We start from the raw sequence: 20,000 nt of genomic DNA on the forward strand, positions 1-20,000 counted from the left end.
CGCTGCAGTAAAGGCCTGGCAGAGCATTAAAAGGAGGAAACCCAGCATCTGGTGATGTCCATGAGTTCAAGACTTCAGGCTGTCATTGCCAGCAAAGGGTTTTCAACCAAGTATTAGAAATGAACATTTTATTTCCAGTTATTTAATTTGTCCAATTACTTTTGAGCCCCTGAAATAAAGGGATTGTGTTAAAAAATGCTTTAGTTGCCTCACATTTTCATGCAGTCTTTTGTTCAACCCACTGAACTAAAGCTGAAAGTCTGCACTTCAACTGCATCTGAGTTGTTTCATTTAAAATTCATTGTGGTAATGTACAGAACCAAAAATAGAAAAAAGTTGTCTCTGTACAAATAATTATGGACCTAACTCTGTGTGTGTGTGTGTGTGTGTGTGTGTGTGTGTGTGTGTATATATATATATATATATATATATATATATATATATATATATATATATATATATATATATATATGTATGTATGTGTATATATATATATATATATATATATATAGTCCCTGACAAAAGTCTTGTCGCTTCTCTATTTTGTAGAAACTCCTGCTATTAACCTGACTTTTAATTAATCAACTGGTGTTAGAAATAGCTCATATGAAAAGCTAAAGCCCTCCCAAATGATGTTTAATGCACTGAAATAAATTAGTTTCACTGAAAAAAGATTTATCATTTAATCAAGACAGAAAGGTTAAATTTGGGCAAGACAAAAGTTTTGTCATCTATACAGAAAATAAACAACTTTACTGCAAATCCAAAAATATGTCAGCAAATTAAGTAGTGGTGCTGTGAGATCCAAATTTAATACCTTGTATGACTTCCATGAGCTTGAAGGACAGCATCCATGCAGTTTGGCAAGGATTCATACAATTTATTGATGAAGTCATCAGGAATAGCAAAGAAAACAGTCTTGCATGCCTCCCATAGTTCATCAATATTCTTTGGTTTCGTCTTCCATGCTTCCTCTTTCATCCTACCCCACATATGCTCAATGATGTTCATGTCTGGTGACTGGGCTGGCCAATCCTGGAGCATCTTGATCTTCTTTGCTTTAAGGAACTTTGATGTGGAGATGGAAGTATGCGATGGAGCACCATCCTGCTGCAGAATTTGGCCTTTTTTATGGTTGGGAATATAAGAGGTAGCTAAGATTTCTTGGTATTTTAGACTATTGATGTTGCCTTCCACCCTGCAGATCCCTCGCATACCCCCATACTGGATGTAACCCCAGACCATGATTTTGCCTCCACCAAACTTCACTGTTTTCTGGGTAAATCTTGGCTCCATGCAGGTTCCAGTAGGTCTCCTGCAATATTTGCGGTGACTGTGGTGTAATTCAACAGAAGATTCATCTGAAAAATCCACCTTCTGCCACTTTTTCAGCGTCCATCCTTTTAGTAGGCTGTGGGCCTTGGCAAATGCCACACGGTTTTTCAATTGTCTTTTGTTTAGTGCTGGCTTATGGGCACTGATTCGACCATGGAGGCCATTTCGAGACAGAATCCGACAAACTGTTCTGGTTGACACAGGGACTTCAGGTGACCAGGTCTCGTGGAGCTCTGCTGTAGTGGAAAATGGGCTGGCCTTGGATTTTCGAGCCAACAAACGGTCCTCTCGAGCAGTTGTCTTGCAGGGTCTTCCTGACCTGGGCTTGTCAAAAACATCTCCAGTCTCTTCAAATCTTTTTTTTTTAATCCACTGAACTTGACGCTGAGACACATTAAAGGTGTTTGCCACATCAGCAGTGGATTTGGTCTTCAGCCTCTTGATAATCAACACTTTAGTCTCAGGGTGAATCTTAGGCATGTTTGCTGAGGTCTAGTTGCAGTTGATGTGAAGGTCTAGTGTACTGGGGTTCTTTTTATACACACACCTGAGACCTAATTGATCCATTATTAGTCACAGGTGAAGCTCATATGACAAGGCGACAACACTTAAGTCTTGCCAAAAATTGACTCAATGGGCTTTACCAAGCTGTGAATATTAGAATACTTTTTGTCAGTTTCGTTTTGCACTGAAACATTATTACAAAAGCTGATGGGATTAAAATGACCAATTTCTTGTAACAAAATCTTGATTAGAAATATATTTTAGCGGCACTTCAGGTCAATTTGTACACAAGCGACAAGACTTTTGTCAGGGACTGTATATATTGTTTCTTTTGACATCTTTATTTTGATCATCTGATGAAATAACATAATTTAATACTAACCTGGACAATAAATGTTTTTAAAAGTTTAAGGAAAAGTTTAGCATGTTTTAGTTACAGCTGCTGTGGAGGCTGTTCATATTGACAGTTATATGGTTTTTTTTTATTGAGTGTAGTGATTGGTTTGATTTGTCATTTTCTTCATTACTCCAATATTCTAATCTCACATACAAATGATGTGTGTGTCAGGTTAATAAAATCATTTGTTAAATAAGTAAACAAAGGCAAGGCAGACAGAAAAGCTAAAAGTAGCAGCTGGATTTAATATCCATCTCACAGTGTGACATGGTGGTACAGAGGTTAGCACTGTAGACCCACAACTCTAGAATCTTATGGTTCAAATCTTGACCCAGATAGTATTAGTGTGACGTTGCAATGTGAGTGCCCATGTGGGTTCTGACTAGGTGCGCCTGCTTCTTCCTATATTTCAAAAATATGCAGGTTAGATTACTTGGCATGTGCGAATTACAGTGCTGGTGTGTGAGTGAGTGTACTCAGCATAGAATACACCTTCATGGTTAAGTGCTGAAATACATTCACCGAGCAAATTACTAGGAACACCTGTAGACCTGCTTATTCATGCAATTATCTAATCAGCCGATGATGTGGCAGCAGCGTAATAGAATCATGCAGAACAGGTCAGGAGCTTCAGTGAATGTTTACATAAAAACACCAGAAAAGGGAAAAATATGATATCTTGTGATTGACGACTGCATGATTTTTGGGTTGGGTAGGTTTGAGTATTTCTATAACTGCTGATCTACTGGGATTTTCCACACGCAATGGTCTCCAAGTTTACTATGAATGGTGCAAAAAAAAATCCAGTGAGCGCAGTTCTGCAGATGTAAATGTCTTTTTGATGACAGAGGTCATAGGAGAATGACCAGGATGGTTACACCCAACAGAAAGACTACGGTAACAAAGATAACCACTCTGAACAAATCTGGTCAGCAGAAAAATATCTCAAAATGCAGAACACATCGAATCTTGAAGTGGATGGGCTACAATGGCAGAAGATCATGTCAGGTTCCACTCCTGTCAGCCAAAAACACAGAGCTGAGGCTATAATAGGTGCAAGATCACCAAAACAGGACAGATGAAGACTGGAAAAATGTAGCCTGGTATGCTGAATTACAATTTCTGCTTAGCTACAGAGATGGTAGGGTTAGAATTTGGTGCCAACTGCATTAATCCATGCACCCAACCTGCTTTTGTCAACAGTAAAGGCTATTGGTAGTGATGTAATGGTATGGAGAATATTTTCTTGGCACACTTTGAGCGTGTTAATAACGATCAATCATCGCTTGAATGCCGCAGCCTGTTTGTGTATTGTGGCATCCCTTCATGGACACGATTTACCCATCTTCTAATGGCTACTTCCAGCATAATAATGCACCAAGTCCAAAAAGCATAAATCAAACTGGTTTAATGAACACGATAATGAGTTCAATGTTTTTCAGTGGCCTTATCAGTCACAGGATCTGAATCCATAAAGAACACCTCTGAGATGTAGAAGGAAAGGAGATTCACAATTTGAATCTACAGCTGACAAATATACAAAAATTGTGTGATGCAATCAAGTCAGCATGAACCAGAATCTCAAAGGACTGATTGTGAAATCCATGCCACAAAGAACCCAGTATTACCAAGATGTTCCTAATTTGCTCAGCCAGTGTATGCAGGTCATGAAAATGAAATTGAAGAATATTATTCAAACAAAGTAAATAAAGGATTACATGGAAAAAAATAATGATAGTCATAGTCCTGTGAAGAAGCACTGCCATAAGAATTTCTACTTTGTAGAAACCCGAAAAAAAAATTTGTAGTTGGTGCGAGTAGAACTGGAAATGGTGTTCGTGGCATTGTATGGACTCTCATACACTCATCAGAACATAAAAATTTAAGATGAATATATTTACGTACATTGACAACTTTAAATTTAACTTATAAACCTATACAACATTAAAAAACCTGTGGTGCATCTAGTAGCTAACTCTGGAAGCAATAATATTAAACATTTTGAATGCCACCCTGTAAACATAACAGGCATCCTAGTCTAATGTAACACATACTGAGGATGACCAGTAAGGCTGCACATGAACATGCTCAATTCTGGGGCTTTGAGAACAAAGGTGGAATGGTGGCTCTGAGGCAAGGGATCTGCACTGGCAATCGGGAAGGTTGCCGGTTTAAATCCCGTAAATGCCAAAAAAAGGACTCTGCTCTGTTGGGCCCTTGAGCAAGGCCCTTAACCTGCAATTGCTGAACGCTTTGAGTAGTGAGAAAAGCACTATATAAATGCAAAGAATTATTATTAGCACAGGAAATAGATTAACTTTTCCGCACATTAGAGTGCAATTGATTGATTTAACTCACTAGGAAAGCCAAATAAATGGGATATAGCAACATGCTGTAAAATTAATATATATTCATTTATCCAGATGAAAAAATTAATAGTCAGAGCTTGAGAATTTCTCCATCATCTCCCACCTTCCATTTATCTTGTGAAAAGCCTTAATACCAGACTTAGTCAATAAACTGTTGTATTTTTTATCCTCTCCCCCACCTCAGATGTGGAAGATAGTGAGATTGGCAGGTGCTTAAGATCAATTTGTAAAAGTAAAAATTGACTAAAAACTAGCGCTTTCCCAGCTGCTATAAACTTGTTGAACTCTGCCATTTCCTCAATCTGAATTTTTCATTGAACATATACAGTAATCTATGTTGTAATGTGTAGTATACTGTTTACTAATATGTGCATTAATAATCTATGTTGTACATCTATGCAATAATAATCCATCCTGGTTACTTGAATATTTAACACTGTATATGACGTATTACTAATATTTTGAATACATTTTGTATTATTATTTTGTATTTATTTAGTGTATTGTTATCTATTTGAACTATTTGTCTTTTGGATTTTAAATGCACCTTTGGGGCTATTACAAAAGTAATTCTCTTGTGTTACACAATGACAATAAAGTGCTTGAACTTGAAATTTGCAAATTAAAGATCTATTGTCTGAACCTTTTGATTGTTATTATTTTGGCAAGAAACCCGTTTTAATAAGTGAAATCAGATAACTTTCATATTTACCACTTGGTAAAATATAACTATTTCTTTAAAATTGGCATATTACTGGGTAAAAAAGTTCAATAATGTTAATGTTAATATTAACTGCATAACCTCTCCCCTAGCACTTATTTTCTTTCCCAGGTATTCTAGAAATCTGTTTCATGACAATTTCTTTCTAAGAAACATACAGTGCACACAGGATTACACAATGGCTTCCCAAAATCACCATTATCTGCAGGCCTCAAAATCTTTGTTAAGTCTGGAAACTGTTTCATTTTGATATGTACTGAACATGTGGTTCATGGCTATCTATTAAAAGTACTGCATGAATCTCACTGCTGAAATTAATTTGGATGTATTTTATATGAACATAAGTATACCCGAGGTGTATTTTAAACTCATAAAACTAAGTTGAAAATTTATGAAAAACATACAAAGGGGTAATTAATTTGAAATTTTACTTCAGAAAAGCATGCTTAATTGAGAACACCAGGGCCCAAACAGCTCTTAATTAGAACTAAAACTAAAATTAGTATAACTATTTCTACTACTAATAAAAGGTGTATATGTGCTGGCTGAACTACTTCTGAACATGCCACAATGTGTAGTAGGGTCTCTATATTGTTTGTTGAAAACACAAAAAGCACAAATGATTTCTTTTAAATTTTTATTGCAAATCTAAATAACACCTCAAGGTATTTTAGAAAAGCAATTTCAAAAACAGAGAAATCAAGGCACTAATATGGAAACTTAAGCACAACTGAAATGCATTAAAAAAAAAAAAAAGACTAATCTTTCAAATATTACATTTCAGCCAAATAAGACTGAAATCATGTTAAAAGGTAGACAACAAGCACATATCGGCGCATTTTAATTTACTGTTAGTAAAATAAGCAATATTTAGAAAAAATAATCCTTACCTTCCTTCCTTCTGTGTACTGCTCCTGCGATAGCAAGTGATCCAAAAAAAACTTTTTAAAAAACTCACTGGACTGCCAGTCATATTATTTTCCATTTAACACACATGAGATTTATCACTTAAAAGTGTGTACGTATATTTTTAAAATCAGAAATAAAATAGTTCAATAAGTAGCTTCACGCAACATGTCAATAACGCAAGATAAATGATACTCTGAAGTTAAATAATAACATAAACTTCTATCTGCTCTACCACAAAATTAAAGATATAAGGTTCAAGTGTTCTATGATAATTAATAAAATGAATATTAAAGATGGGCTAAATACTGCATGTGATGCATATATTCTTCCTAAAATATACCTACAGAAAAACAAAATGCTGCTGAAATACTTAAAGTAAAATATTAATAATGAAAAATTATACAAGTTATTTTTTGTTAGTGCTGTCCAGGACAGTGCTGCAGAAGTCATATTTATGACCTAGTGAACTTGGGAAACCTTGTGTTGGTTGTTTGGCGACACTAAACGGCCTGATATGAGCAACCCTTTGATAGATTTATATTCTACTTCAAAATTTCTTCCTTGCTTTGCATGAAATGTTGTTGAGAAAGGTGTGAGGTCCTCTAATCACTAACTAGGGAAATGATGAGATTATGATAATGGGTGGACTTCTTTCTCAACAAAAAATTAACAGTATATAATTTTCACATTTTTTACAATGTTTTCCTCAAGGATAACAAAATTCCAGAATTATCACATTTACTTAAATATGTCACCCGTTTTACCTGATCATTGGAAAGCTTTTTTTTACCATAAACTAAAAAATACTTAAGAAAATATATGCAAACAATGATACTGATTAAGTACAATTGTCCCTAACCCTCACTCCTTGCTTTTCAATCTATTTGGCAATGAGATCAATCCATGCACCCAAAATGGTCTATTGCTTTTTAAAAACATTACTATCTCTATTAGAAATCCTAACCTCCAAAATATTAAATTTAACTTCATAAGCAGATTTACTCCATGTAAATGATTTATTATGGACTTAGCCTTTATGGCATTTGTGTCAATCTTAGTTCAAAGCACTTTTCTTCACATGTTTGAGCAGTGCCCCATCATAGCTATTTTCTAATCAAAGATTGCTATTTTCCTGTCTTGCACTCCTATTGTCAGAGTGCATTTAAATGAACACACATAACCAGATTAAGGTGAAACCCCAGACCCAGTTAAGGCAAAAATCGGCAAGTAGGTCTCCTGTGTTAAATTGCTTTGATGTCATTAAACTGCGCAAAAAAAAAAACCTCATCATCCACCATCATCAATTCGAAAATAAACATGACACCTGTAATCCTTTTCTCTTTTTGTGTTTTAGAAATATGTCTATTCAAACTGATATCCTATTTATAGGTTTTTGTTACCAGAATGCACACAGCATACTTTTTTTTCTGCTTGACTGTGTGATGGAGCCCAGCAAAGGACCTGGTACACATGTTTTTTCCTCTACACCCAGTTCTGCTAGGATAGTAACATAGGTATTTTTACTTCAACAAGTATTGCATTAGGTTACTCACTGCTTTAAAATGTAATCTGACTACGTAATCTGCATTACTTTTAGTGTGTTAAAGCACTGCTTCTGAGATTGTGTTGCAGAGTTTAACACTGTGCTCTCAGATCATCGAAATATACTTAGCGATTTCTGAAGTATTGAGGAGGATTATTTTGGCCAGGAGGAGGAATAATGCGATCACCTGAACATTTGCCTCAGAAAATGTATTCTGTGGACATTTCTATTTGTGGCTGCTAAAAGCATGTACGAAAAAAATACATGTGCAGGCTGACAGAGCATAATGGACACATGAAGACTACAAAATCCTTAGCAGTAACCTGATTGTGGGTTTACATGACAATATAACTGGGTTATTTCTGAATTCTCAAACTGAAACAAGGGTTTACATTGCATTTTAGAAATCAGGTTTCTATGGATAACCAGATTAGTGAGACACATATAAACAAATTGACTGTATCTCTCTCTTGCCTCAATCATTTATTTTGCTTAATCTTATTTCCCTCTCACTTCTCCAACAGAAGCTATTCTCCCTGAATTCTCTTGCTGGTAAATCTATTGTAATAACCTGTTGGAAATCAATAGCCTTTCTATTAATTTCAGCCTGGAAAGCCTCTATCTCTTAATTTAACCCTATTGGAGATAACAGAAGCAATGATTAACATTAGCAAGTAGCAATAATGGGTCAAAATCATTCAGAATCTGGTTTCAGGTGGGTGTCACTGCTACTGAATTAAGTACCTCTAGGGCGCTGAGGACCAGTTGGTTTGCATGCCAATTTCACTTGTCAGTTGGGATCCCCTAGCAATATACAACAGAAGCATTAGTTTGAAGGGGTGGAGAATGGAATTTGCTTGTTTTATCCTCCAAATAAACGACTAGTAAGGGAAAAAAGAATGCAAGGTACAGTAAAAGGTACAATATAAGGTAAAGTATGTATGTGATGGAAAAGAAAAAAAAAAAAGCTACTTAAATAGCAACTGGCATTAACAATTACTATTATTAACTGTATTAACAACTACTACTTCAGAGATACATAGAGAATTCTTCTTTTTTGCCTTACGTCCTACCCCACCATAATCTATTGTCTATATGGTCGAGAGCGGGAGCGGAAGATGACTCGTCGGCGGATTATATGGTAACAGACTTTGGAATGGAATCGACAATGAATCAAATGTTCAGCACAAGAGTTGATGGAGTAACAGAACGGGCGGGACACAGGCTTCAAAGCTGCATCTGTGGCTGGAAAAAGGTAACATCAGAGAAGGGTCTCAAGATCCACCAGGGCGGGAAAAAGTGCCTGAGAGGGCGTTGTGAGGGGCCTCACTTTGACCACTACTTCTTTAGAGGTAGGGCAAATCAGTCAAGTGAAGCCCAGTGGCAGGTTAGTCACCACAGTCCACAGGGTATCAGAACCCCAGACAAAGCTCAACCAAGCACAGAGCCGCCAACGCTCATGAGTCCAGAACCCATCCAGCCACAGATAGCAGTAGAGTGGAAGATGAAGGGACGGAAGCCTCAAATCTTATGGCCTAAATCCTGCCAAAAAAAGGAGTGGAAAACCACAAACACAGACCTCGTCCATCTTCTAGAGGGGCAGAAAGGGTACGTGGAAAGAAAGCTGGAAAGAAAAAGGCCACAGAATTGGAAAGGAAAGGACTTGAGGCACTACAGGGCGAAATTAGGCAGCGAATTGCAACACTGCGAAGAGCAGAATGCCTAAGAAAGAAACATAAGAAGAAAGAACGAATGAGGACTTGCTTCTATAGAGACCCCCATAAGTTTGTCAAAGATCTCTTCGTAAATGAGAAAACTGGGACCCTAAAAGCACCCATAAGGGAACTAGAGGAGCACCTGAGGAAAACCTACTTTGATAACAAGAGGCATGTGCCAGCCAGTATTCCAGATGACATGCCGCCAATTCAACCGCCCGAGCACCAGTTGGAAATAAGGCCCCCTACATGGAGCGAAGTTGAGAGGACAGTAAAGCGGGCAAGAGCAGCCTCAGCCCCTGGGCCCAATGGCATCCCATATAGGCTCTATAAGAATGCGCCAGGCGTTTTGAAGTACCTCTGGAAGCTAATGAAGGTGGCATGGGAGAAAGGAGTCATACCGAAGGCATGGCGGCGGGCAGGAGGTATCCTGATTCCCAAAGAGAAGAATTCTTCAACCATCGATCAGTTCCGCCCGATCAGCCTCCTGAATGTGGAAGGAAAGATTTTCTTCAGTGTTGTGGCCCAGAGACTCTCAGCGTTTTTGCAGAAGAACAATTTTGCGGACACCTCAGTGCAGAAGACAGGGATAAGAGGATTTTCAGGATGCCTGGAACACCAAAATGTCATCTGGCACCAGATACAGACAGCCAAGAAGAAGATCTGCACGTGGTTTTCCTAGATCTTGCCAGTGCTTTTGGGTCAGTGCCGCATGAGATCTTGTGGACGGCGTTCAAGTTCTTCCAAGTCCCAGAGGGAATCACAAGGCTGGTCAAAGCCTACTTCCAGGACCTGCAATTCTGTGTGACAACACAGACTAGAACAACGGCCTGGCAGCACCTCGAGATAGGCATAATGGCGGGCTGTACCATCTCTCCACTGGCGTTTACCATGGCGAAGGAGCTCATTATTCGAGCCTCCCGATGGGTGGTTGGAGGGGAACGGTCGAAGGCTGGTTTGCGTTTCCCCCCAATCAGGGCATACATGGATGATATGACAACAATAACAACAAACAACGCATGCACCAAACATCTGTTGAATAAACTTCAGGAAAACATCAAGTGGGCACAAATGGAATTTAAACCCAGCAAATCCCGCAGTATCTCCATAGTCAAAGGCCAGCTTACCAATGAGAGGTTCCAGGTTAACAACGAACCAATACCAACAGTTCTGGAGAAGCCTATCAAAAGCCTTGGCCGTTGGTATAGTGCAGAGCTCAAAGACTCGAAGCAGGTGGAACAACTCAGGCAGGATACAATCAACGGCCTAAATAAGATCAATAACACTGCCCTGCCAGGGAAGCTGAAGCTGTGGTGCTTTCAGTTTGGGCTACTGCTCCGGCTCACGTGGCCAATTTCTATCTATGAGGTCACATTATCCCAGGCCAACCGGCTGGAGAGACTAGTGAACGCACAAGTGAGGAAGTGGCTTGGACAGCCGAGGTGCCTCACCAGCATTGGCCTGTATGGTAACGGAGCCCTCTCTGCCAATCTCAAGCCTGGTGGAGGAGTACAAATGCACGAAATCAAGGCTGGAAATGACTCTCACAGAATCCCGGGACTCAGTTGTCAGAGGTGCTGCTCCAACCCTAGCAACAGGGAGGAAATGGAAGCCATCGGCAGTTGTTGTGGAGGCAAAGGCTGCCCTCAGACACCGGGACGTAGTGGGGCATGTCCAACATGGTAGAGGGGGCTTTGGATTCGAAGTAGTAACACCCACATGGCAAAAGGCTACTCCAATGGAGCGGTGGCAAATGGTGGTGGAGGAGCTCCGCCGCCAGGAGGAAGCAGCCAGGTGTGCCAAGGCAGTCTCCCAAGCCCAACAAGGCCGCTGGATGAAGTGGGATGGTGTGGAGAGGAGGAAAATTACTTGGAGCGAGATGTGGAGCATGGAGGCTAATAGACTAAGTTTCATCATCAGAGCCACATACGACGTCTTGCCCTCCCCAACCGACCTACATATTTGGCATGAAAAGGATCCAGCATGTCCCCTGTGCACTATCCCAGCAACCCTCAAACACTTACTGGTGGGTTGCAAGACCAGCTTAACTCAAGGAAGATACACCTGGCACCACAACCAAGCGCTGAGATGCTTGGCTGCCGAAATTGAGAACAAGAGAGTAAACATTAACGCCATGCCACTAGAAGCACAAAGTATCATCCGACGGAGACCAACTTTCATGCGGGAAGGGGAGAAACAGCAGACCAAGCCTTTACTTCCAGATAATGGTCCATTGAACCCAGCCCGGGACTGGGAGTTGCGAGTGGACCTCAACCAGAGGCTCACCTTCCCATCCGAAATTGGGACACCTAACCTGCGTCCAGATCTTGTGCTCTGGTCCAAGTCCTGTCGGCGTGTCTTCATCGTCGAGATGACAGTCCCATGGGAGGATGCTATCGATGAGGCATTCGAACTGAAGAGGCTGCGATATGCCGTTTAGCAGCTGAAGCAGAGAGGCGGGGCTGGAACGTCAAAGTGTGGCCAGTGGAGGTGGAATGCAGAGGGTTTGTAGCCAGTTCCACCACGAGGCTATTGAAGGAAGTAGGGATCAGAGGGCAGGCTCAATGGAAGGAAATCAAAGAGCTTTCCACTGTAGCGGAACGGAGCACTCACTGGCTGTGTCTGAAACGTAGGGACTTAACATGCGCTGCCAATTGATCGAGTGGTGTCACCATGCTACACACACCCGGGTCTGATCAACCAGGGGTGGGCCAACCCCGGCTAAGGGTGTCTGAAGATGAGTCGCACTGGTTTCACCACGCAATCTGTGGCAAATTTCACTCCACTCAAGAAGACCTCTCCTTTCAACTGTTGTGCTGAAAATTAGGGATTTTAACTAGTCCTAGTAAGAATCCTGGGGGGGGGAGAGAGCTTTAGATTTGTCAAAAATTTCAGTCTCTGCTTTCAACGAATGTAGACATTTTAGAGTCCCCTGATAGCGGAAACATTCATATCTCAATAATGGGTGTGTGTCTGTCAGTGTGTGTGTGTGTGTATGTTTGTCACAGTTTCTTGAGGATAGTCTAGAGCTAAAACGGCTAGACGAAAAAACACCAAACTGAAACTTAAGCCTGTTATGAGACTCAAGGAGGAACCTTCAAATACTGTAATTCTGCAATTGATTATGAATTCTTCTCATCAATTGCAATCATAATGACCTGTTTTTTGATCAAAAATATCAACATCAGATCGATAATTACTAAAATGTTATAGAATAGTTCAGGTAACTTGGTTCCTAGGAAGCAAAGCCTACTGATGCTCACGTCCAAATTTTTCTTTTTAATTTTTCTGTAGATGTTATTTTATAGATGCTTTTATAAACTTATGATGTGATGCCTTACCAAATATACACAGCATGAAAAAGAGGATTACAGGTTAGCTATACTTGTACATCTAAAATGATGCAGGGTAAGTGTGTGCATTAGTGTGCTGTAGAATGTTGGTGCTACTTTTCTACCTTGTGTGCAATGATCCTTGAATTGGCATGGGTACACTGGAACACACTGTCAGAATCAGTGGGTTCATAAAACGTATGTACCTACAAATGAATGTAATTTCTGCAGAAGGTTCTTTATTTGTGAACAAAATGTTAAGTATTACAACAAGACCTGCAACATTAAAACATATCAGGTATGAATATTTATCTTATAATTTCCTGTGCTGACAACACTCACAAATGACAGTACAAGTTAAGAAAGAGACTGTTATTTTTTCTTTAGTCAATTCTCAATTGCTTCAGCTTAAATATGGGCATGTGTGTGGGTACGTCCAGCAAGGACCTTGTTACTTGTCTAGGGATGCTTCTTCCATTATGCTCAATATTACTGAAATAGGCTCTAACCTCCTGTAAACATGAACTGGGTTAAGGAAGTTTGAGAATGTGAGAATGTCAATGTTTTTTGTTTTTTTCTTTTTTGGCATAAAGATCCCCAAGATGAGGTCTAAACACACTGTAAAATGACAATATGAAAGCTAAAAAACGGCAGAGTCAAATATAAATTCATGCAAATTCTGAAGATATATTTTACTTCATATTTTCTATTTCCGAATCTTGTACAAAGCGCAATTTCCACCAGAGAACTGCACTTCTCATTTTGCTGATGAAACACATAGGAAACACACACAATGTAAAGGATGGAAGAAAGCCACATCAAGCGGCAACTACCCTCAAACATTTTCGCTTTCAATTAGAGGGGCAACAGCTTCATTAATTCTACTTCTGTTCAATTTACAAATAGCTGTCCTTAAAAAGTAAACTCAACTATGATAAAAAAAATCAAGTGGTAGATTTCAATATGTTATGTCCAGAGTCCTTTATGAACTAGTCTTGACATTTTCAATACATGACCCAATACATGGCTTTGTTCACACACATACAGACCTAAAATATTAGTTCTTAATAATAATAATAATAAATTTTATTTATATAGCACCTTTCCAATGCTCAAGGTGCTTCACAGACTCACAAGAACAACAGCTGGGTATATGTAACATTGGACGCAAATACCTTCTGCATAGAACACTGAAACAGATAAGAACATGATATACAAAGAATTCAATAAACCAAAGTAAAATACTAAATGCAATGCTAAAAGAAAGCCCGAACAAATATCAATTTGTGTTGTATAACACACAAACAAAATTACCCTGAATATCTGGCCAAGAGAGGTAAACTGAAAGAAAGGTCAGAATGTCAGGTTAAGTTAAAAGCCTTCCGAAACAGATGAGTTTTAAGTTGTTTTATAAAAGAACTGAGCCTGCTGATCTAATTAATTTTGGGGCGTCATTCCAAGGTCTGAGCGCCATACAACTGAAGGCCCTATCACCAAAAGAGTGCAGGTCAGTGTGGGGCACAACAAGATTGCCAGAATCAGAGGACCTTTAGTGGGCAAACAGGAGCACAGTGATAGAAAAGGTCACTGATGCAGTCCATTGCAAGGCCATTTAAAGCTTTGTAGGTTATTAATAGAATTTTAAATTTAATCCTGCAAGACACAGGGAGCCAGTGAAGGTGAAATGGGATGAGAGTGATATGCTTACTGTTGCTTCAGAGTTTGAATTAACTGTGAGCTGTGATATAAGATCAGAAGAGGTACCTGCCAGTAGGGAGTTTCCATAATCGATGAGAGGTGTGATAAAAGCATGGAAAAGTTTCTCAGCATTAGGGAAGGAAAGAAATGAGTGAACATGGGATATGTTATGATGGTGAAAGTAAGAAAATTTACTAATGTGGATTATTGGGTGGAATAAGAGACAGAGCAATCAAAAATAACACCAAGATTCCTTGCATTAGAAAAAGGTCTGATTAGATCACCATCAAGAGTGACTGAAAAGGAGCTCATTTTCTTATTTTGAGTTTCAGTGCCAATTTGCAAGAGTTCAGTTTTGTTGTAATTTAATTTGAAGCAGTTTTGCTCCATCCAGGTTTTAATTTCACTGAGGCAAGTTGTGAGCTGAGAAAGGTCTGGTGAAATTTGAAATCTGAATCTAACTTCTTGAAACATCTTCTCGACCCAGCAATTTACTTATAAATTCTTGGGGTAATGATGTGTGAAGTGGCGCCAGAAAACTTCCTGCACCATTTTAACCACTTTCTCCTGTGCTGCTTGAGATCTGGCCTCTCTTACTTGAATGAGTAAAAACTAAAGCTAACACCGCTCCAGTATTACAGGTATGATGTAAAATATATGGAAGTGCCGTACCAGTGAAATCATCCACAACCATGCTCTGAAAAAAATATCAGGAAAAAAATATATAAATAAATTAGATGAGACACTAATTTGGATGTACTAAGCAGATTAAAATTACTAAATATTTGAGCACAAGATGTCCTCTGTTTGTGCTCTCTATGAAGCTATAAGAAAAAGCCAAAACAATTATAATCCTGTAATTCAGTTTCACCTGTGGCCTCAATATAATTTACAAGGAAAAAAAAAACAAAAAAAATATTCTGAAACAAAACCTGAATTTTTAACAATATAATCTAAGTTGTCATTTCACTCAAAGCTGTTAAAATGAAAATTCACTGCTGATTGCAGTTTGCAATTAGACACAGGGTCACTTGGGATTCAGAGTTAGGACTATTTTTTTTCTTTGGAAGCTTATTATTTATTTGTATGCTGATGACATTCATATTGTGCCACTAAGGTACAATGCCTATGTAATATAACTTTTAATAATAAGATTTAGTAGAGGAAAAGTAGAGGAAAGCACTAATAAGGGGGAAAACATGATAGTAAACAAATACTATATTTATATTTTTCAGAAGAATAAAAGTTATAGTCCCTTTATTCATGTAAAGCATTAATTGCTGTGATTTACTCTGAGGCAAATACAACTCTATCCTACAATAACTTTACAGTAATCCTGCAAGTAGTGTCATTTCTAGAATTTGGACGTTTTACCACATTTAGAACTGAAGTCTCTACATTAGCATTGACTTTTCAACTGGTGCACTGTGTAAATAACTGTGTAGTGCCCCTGGCTTCAGACCTGAGTCAGACATGCTCTTCAGGTGGTTGAGACCTGTCCCAAGAGGACAGGACTATATGGAAAGTAGGCTAGGATAAAAATATCAATTTTCGAATTAATCGTTATCTTTCATTTAAACATTTGTTATCGATTCTTAAAGTCTCAAGATTGATCTTGTAAATCTCTATCTCTGCTCAATTACTAGATATAGATTTTTGCTTATCTTAATTTTTGTAGTCTGATCAAGTACATATGGACTTATGTGCCTGTTAAGGCTTTCTACAGAAAAAGCACTTTACTACCTCACACAGAATAAGAACAGACCGACTGCAGATAGGACTGCATAAAATGATGTGTACTCCTCCACTGAAATTAGTGCATTCGACACTTAAATCAGATGGGTGGACTTCCTGCAGAAACAATGCATCGGTAACGACTGGATAAAAGCAAAGCCATATGTAAGCTGTGCAGCTAAGAAGTTAAGTACTGTTGTAACATAACAAATCTGAGAAACCATTTATCCTGATGTCACCCATAAATGTAATCTCAGTTGACATCCAAACAAGTAGAGCCTAAACAATCTACACTGCAGATGGTGGGTAGCTGCAAACTTCCGTTTAATTCACCTCAAACCCAAAAAATAACAATATACAGCAGTTTTTATCTGTAAAGGTATGAGACCCAACATTGTTGTTGAAAACAAGGGCTTTCAACAAATGACACAGGTTTTTGAACTGCAGTATGCCATACCAAGCAGAAAGCAAACAAGTTATTGTACCTAGGCTTTATGAAGATCTATAGCAAAGCATCATTACATCTGTCAGGTCAGCAGAGAGAGTAACTCTAATTTGTGACAGCTGATCATCCAGGGCAGCAAATTCCTATGTGACGAATTACACGTCACTACATTAGAAACGATGGGGCACCTATGCAGGATGTGTTGCAAACAAGCGCGCTGCGTGCCAGTCACACCTTGAGCAACCTCACTGCCTATACAGTATGCCAAGCTACTGAGATGGCTAGCTGGCTGTTGTTCCAAAAACTTTTCCATCACGTGACCATACCAATCACAAGTTTGTGTGTTAGCAAGTCTAATAAACGTTGCTTCTCTTGTGGCTAGCTGTACTGCTACAGTGGAAAAAGTTAGCAATGGCTAAGCAAGAGGGCAATTGTTGGAATTTTCAGAGCAGCCTGCGAGAAGTAACTCCATAAGCTGTACCACACAGATCTTATTAGCGGAATCAGTCATGATTGCTGGTTCTTTTTCTTTTAATTTCCATTCATCCAATGCTGCTGTCAACAATCATCAGCACTAGATCCTCATTTTAAAATGCTTCGTTTTTGTCTGAGGAGGAAGTGTGAGGACACATTTGAGACTGATTAACGTGACTGCTACACATAAGCAACTGAACATATGTGTAATTTGAATTATGGAAAGACACACGTCTTCCTACTGGATCATTAATTTCAATGAATTCAAGATTTTATATATCCAATAGGGGAATACATTTGGTTAACAGTACAGCTGAAGGGTGTCTACATGGAGATTCATAACATATGAACAGGTTATTGAAAAAGTTTATTATTTAAGAAACATTATTATTTTATAATAATATTAGTCCCAATATGATCAAGATGTTTTATAAAGTAGATGCATTGCACTGTATTAAAGAATAGGAACCATAATATGTGTAGACTCTGATGTGGTGAAGCATATGTTAGTTAAATTATGGTGAATTTTGAATGAGTGCAGTGCTGTGAAAAAGTAGGGTTTTTTCCATTTTAAAAAGCAATGATATTTTGCTCCACATCTTTCAAATACTGATGTTAACTGTTCATTACTAATCAAGTATTTCTTCGTAAATGTCATTCCATGTTTAAGCATATGAAGTCACAATAATAATAATAATTTTTTACATTTATATAGCACTTTTCTCACTACTCAAAGTGATTTCCACGCAGTAAGAATGTAAACACTCTTCAAAATGTGTTACTGGAATTTGTTACATTATATTAATGTTCTTTATGCATGGTTAAGTAATCTCTAAAAAAGCCACCACTTCAAATATATCAGTGCACGCTAATTCAGTCAAGATAAAATCAATATTGAATTGATTCAGGGCATTGTGAATCGGAACCGAATCGGGATTTCAGTGTCAATACCCGGCCTTACTGGAGAAGCTAACATAAATGCAGCTCCGTGATCACCACTTTGTAGATCCAGCATTAGCGAAAGCTTTAGCAGCCAGGAGATGTGCCGGAGGTCGATCTGCCCAGGTTCATGTTCACTGAAGACTCCCTTGGTCAGAGAAGTAAGGCAGAAAGAGAGGACTGCCTGCATGACTGGGCAAAGGGACAAAGCAGCTGGAAAATGTGCCCAAAGTGCTCACTAAGTACTGTGTCTGTGAATGGAAATCTCCAAGCTATTATTTCCCACACCCCTTCAGGGAGGTTAGCATGTCTAAGAGATTTCATGCTTTTTTAGTTGGTAGAACTGAGGTGTACCTAGGGATTTTTTTGGTTACAAAAAGTGTGCCACCACAGAAAAAAGATTGGAAAACCCTGTTCAACCTACAACTTTGATCTTAGCATGCTAAAAAAGATCTCTGTAGCTGCTATCTTGCTCAAAAACCGACACTGTGCATTACTTAGATGGTTATGTTGTATTCTTTGAATAAATTAGCGAAGATACTCCAGGATAATCGAGGATAATCATTGCACCTAATTTGTAGAATTCTGTCATTATATTAGGGCAGTCAACACTGTAAGCAACCTTGCAGACCAAGTTAAATACAGAGGTACTAGAGACTTATTTAGTACTTATGTGATATGTCACTGATTCGATCTTCTTACAGAAACACGGAGAGGGAAAAAAAGAGACTGCAATTTTTACATTCCCAACTTTTCTCTATTGCGCCAGGACTGCCATAACCCCACCCCCTCTTCAAACCCTTTCCTCCAACTCCCCTGCACCTGTATGTATGTATACATCAAGAAAATGAACACCAATGCTCTGTACTGACATGTGGCATATCATTGTGAACCATGTAATACAAACTTTAAATGAAAACTTTATTTTATAAAATTTGTAAAGATAGTATATAAATATGGTACTGGATGTGTATGTAATTCTTTAGGTACACACTTAACTTTTTTCTAGTACTGTTTCATAATGTTAAAAAAAATTATATGAAAATGCCGCTGGCCCTGGATGCAACAAAGAATATATCTCAGTATACTGCTGCTGGATTATGTGAATTTCCCCTTGGGATTAATAAAGTATCTATCTATCATCTATCTAACAACATTTTTAACATGTTAAACAGGCCAGATTAATCAACTACTTCCAGGCCTTATTTATTTTATATAAAGGAAGAACCAGGAGAGTGGATGTGCACAGGGAACTGCCTCCCCCAGAGCGCTAAAAGGCAGTCCCCCGGGTTGTGGCTGTGCCTTGGATTCCCACAGGGCTCCATGGGAGTTGGAGTCTGACACAGCCCTATTGGGTTCCATGCTTTGTTGGGCTTTCACCACACCAGGGAGTGCTTCCAAACCACGCTATTAAGCAACATGGAGTGCTCCCAGGCGTAGCATAAAAGAAGCCACCTGCATTCACTTTGGGGAGTTAGAGTTGGGAGGAAGAGGGACAAATCTTACCCCATGAGAAGCGGAGGAGGAAAAGAGAGAGTGAGAAGAAGAGTGCTGCGTTGCGTTGTTTATTGTAAATTTGTACTGTGGAGGTGGGAAATGTTTCTTACATCAGAATAAAAAAATGTGCGTTGCAAAGACTTGTTCCTGGTAACTGTCTGTGTCAGGTTTGCGGAGCTGCTGCACCCCTGTTGGCCATATACAATACACATGGCAGGTCTCAAGAATAATAATAACACACATACATATTCATTTACATCACACACTACCACAAATTTAACAAGTATGTTTTTAGAGAAAAGCCAAGCAAAATGACACCTTTTACTGGCTAACTAAAAAGATTACAATATGCAAGCTTTCGAGGCAACTCAGGCCCCTTCTTCAGGCA

General features: G+C 38.7%; 1 protein-coding gene across 4 annotated transcripts in view; it reads right to left on the bottom strand.

Moving 5' to 3' along the window:
* The window catches only part of zmynd11 (zinc finger, MYND-type containing 11), a 144,515-nt gene that overhangs the window by 67,917 nt on the left and 56,598 nt on the right, over nucleotides 1-20,000 (bottom strand). The window contains exon 4 of one of the 4 annotated variants that reach the window (XM_039753595.1): nucleotides 6,217-6,240. The exons of the other annotated variants lie outside the window; for them this stretch is intronic. Coding sequence (XP_039609529.1) covers nucleotides 6,217-6,240 — 24 coding nt within the window. The remainder of the gene's footprint in view (nucleotides 1-6,216; nucleotides 6,241-20,000) is intronic. 4 annotated transcript variants of the gene reach the window in all.

The sequence above is a fragment of the Polypterus senegalus genome, chromosome 5 (assembly GCF_016835505.1).
Source record: "Polypterus senegalus isolate Bchr_013 chromosome 5, ASM1683550v1, whole genome shotgun sequence".
Taxonomy (NCBI): domain Eukaryota; kingdom Metazoa; phylum Chordata; class Cladistia; order Polypteriformes; family Polypteridae; genus Polypterus; species Polypterus senegalus.